The following is a 3,058-nucleotide window of genomic DNA, read 5'->3' on the forward strand; positions in this document are numbered from 1 at the left end:
GAATAAAGTTGTAATTTTACGACATTAAAATCGTAATATTACGAGATTAAAGTCATAATATTACGAGATTAAAGTCGTATAAAAATAGTCATAATATGAGAATAAAGTTGTAATTTTACGACATTAAAATCATAATATTACGAGATTAAAGTCATAATATTACGAGATTAAAGTCGTATAAAAATAGTCGTAATATTACGAGAATAAAGTTGTAATAATACGAGATTAAAGTCACAATATTCCAACATTAAAGTTGTATCAGTCATAATATTACGAAAAAAAAATCATAATATTCTAGCCTTTACACAAAAAAACAAGCAGTTATCACTGCATTAATATGAGAAATGTTGAGCAAATTGTTAAGCTGTTCTTTAGTATTGCTTAAAACAAATAGCTAATCTTTTAGCACATTAGCATCAAATTATCAGTAGCAGGACTTGGAAATTGTGCAAACGACGATATGATAAACTGAATCTGTATTGTAATTAACAGATGCATTGACAGATTTAGTCGTTACGTAGTTAATTTGGATGAAAAAATATTAATCTAACAGTGACTCAAGTCATCGTGGACTACTTCATAAACAGACATGACTGTCCACAGAAGGTGTGGGGAAAATAAGGAGGAAATGAGGAATGGAAAATGGACGTCATGTAAGATTATGACTTTTTTTTTCACGTAATATTACGGCTTTAATCTCGTAATATTATGACTTTATTCTCATAAAATTATGACTTTAATCTCCTAATAAAAATTAAACAAATCTCATGTGACCCTAATACTTTGTCGTAATGATCCAATTCAAGTGTTTAATATTTGCTCCTTTTTTTTGTCTCTTCTGTAACTTTCACCTTCAGTGCTCAAGTGTGAGTACTGCAAGAAGTTTGCTCCTGCCTCCCAGTTCAGAGGCACCAAACGGTTCTGCTCCATGACCTGTGCCAAGAGGTACTTCACATGCATGAAATCTGTGATTTATGATGAATGACTCTGCTCCAAGTTGCTGAAAGCCCGGCATGTTTCACAAAGCTGCTGATGCTAGTTGACCCGTTTTCTGCAACCTGCAACAACAAAACAATCCACAGCATTAATTATTGGACATATTTAGACTGAATAATTAAACATCATCAGATTCTTACAGTGAAAACTCCCGACAYTAAGAATCCAGTCTGCTGCTGCAGGAACGGGTCTGGCTGAGTGACATGCCTACTGTTTTCAGCTCTTTTATGTCGTAGCATGAGCTTTTTTGTGTTTATAATTTCTGTTTATGTTGGAAAAACTCTTCCTGCTAAAAAGAAATGCTTGTAAAGTTTTAACTTTTCAGTACAGTTTCTGAGTTTTTCCTCTGTTAAATTTGCTCATTGTTCTCTGCATTGTAATTATTGCATCATGTTTTACTATGTAAACAATGCATTGTTTGCATTGTTTTGAACAGTATGTTAATGTGTGTGTGTGTTTTTTTTACATTGGTTTATGCTTCTGCTTTGTATTTGTCTCTTTGCCCACTGACTGTGCGTATCTTACCTGCCAGGTGTGGCGCAAAGAGACAACAAACTGTGTGTTGCTCGTCCTGCCTTCAGTACCGTATATGTCACTCTTTGTGTACGATACAGTATGTATTGGTTCCCCAGGTACAACGTCAGCTTCAGGCAGCATTTCTCCATGAGGCAAAGTCACAGCCAGCGTCGGGACCGGGATCGAGACCAGGATCAGGATCAGGATCACTTCTCAAACTCGGATGAGGAAGGAGGAATTGCCAGAAGGAGGGTTCCCCGCAGGACCAGCTCAGAAATAGCCAGTGCAAAGATTGCAGGACGACCCATACCTGCCAAGGTGAGCACAGAATCCCAAACATCTGTTTTTCTTAAAGTATTTAAAAACTTGTCGAGCAGCTTTGATACTTTTATAGATTTTAGCTACATCAACAAATGATTGTTATACAGTGGAGGTCAGTGTGTTCTTACACTCAGCTGTTGAAAGAGTTTAAAAAGTCTTATCAGCTAATATTTTCTGTGTTGACGGCACGGAAAGAAACTAAACTTTAAGCCTTGACGTTAATGTAGCTGCTACTATAACTTCGACTGATTTTTTTGTTTTATTTTATTTTATTTTTGGAGATTGTTGAATTAGGAAACAGACACAAAATGTTTAAAAAAYRTTTATTTTTTTGTTTATTCTGACACTCCAGTTTAACAAAGTGGCCAAGCCCTGTTTGTGTTGAGTTGTTGGTTTTTAAAGGCCCTTCCACSTTATAATTCTTAAGACAGCTTACATCTTGTGTTTTTTTTCTACAAATAAATTACTCATATAGTTTACATAAACAATCTAATTTTTAGTATGTATACTCCCAAATGAGACTTCACTTAGCTTTTTTTAATTCCATCATCAGTTTTAGACAAAATGTTCACAAGTTGTCTAAAACGTGTGTCTGAGTCTTTATAATGCTTCTGGTGCCCCCTGGTGGCTGCAATTAAAACACTAAATTACTTTAACTTTCGATTAGTCGTCTTTGTAAAATAATGTAAGATCCTRAGCTAGATAGACCTTTTATAAAATAATTAAAAATGACCAAATTTAATATTTGGATTCAGTTTTCTACAGTATTGTTTATTTCTGAAAGTCTTCTCAGACAGATTATAATATTAATAATAAATTAAGCGACTGATGATTTATTGTTCTGCTTCCCCCCTCCCTCAGWGCCGTTCAGAGTCCAGCCACTCAGACGAGGAGTCCAGCGTGGAGGAGGAGGAAGACGACGCCGTGTCTCTTTCTGCCGCCTCTTCGGCGTCTTGCCACCAGCCGCCTCCTCCGGTTGAAACGGAGAACTCCGCCCCCAGCTGCCTTCCCACCAGCCCCTCCCAGTGGAGCGTGGAGGAGGTGTCGCAGTTTATTTCTTCACTACAAGGTTAGAGGATTTGACTTTTTCATTTGTTTTTATTTGTCTTATCAAAACTACAAAACATTTTGCTCTTTTCACACGATCTTATTTCGTTTTTTTTTTTTTGTCCTCCGTTTCCTGCCAGGCTGCGAGGAGCTCGCCTCCCAGTTCCTGTCGCAGGAA

The 3,058-nt window shown here is 36.7% G+C and overlaps 1 protein-coding gene across 4 annotated transcripts in view; it reads left to right on the plus strand.

Annotated features, from left to right (window-relative positions):
• LOC106519598 (polyhomeotic-like protein 1) overlaps nt 1-3,058 on the plus strand; it is a gene marked incomplete at its 3' end in the record, with an annotated part of 21,896 nt that overhangs the window by 17,193 nt on the left and 1,645 nt on the right. For 3 of the 4 annotated variants that reach the window (XM_014011337.1, XM_014011338.1, XM_014011335.1), the window contains 3 exon segments: nt 858-945; nt 1,611-1,830; nt 2,695-2,902. In XM_014011337.1, the coding sequence (XP_013866791.1) occupies nt 858-945; nt 1,611-1,830; nt 2,695-2,902 (516 nt within the window). 4 annotated transcript variants of the gene reach the window in all.

This window comes from Austrofundulus limnaeus, unplaced genomic scaffold (genome assembly GCF_001266775.1).
Source record: "Austrofundulus limnaeus strain Quisiro unplaced genomic scaffold, Austrofundulus_limnaeus-1.0 Scaffold79, whole genome shotgun sequence".
NCBI lineage: Eukaryota > Metazoa > Chordata > Actinopteri > Cyprinodontiformes > Rivulidae > Austrofundulus > Austrofundulus limnaeus.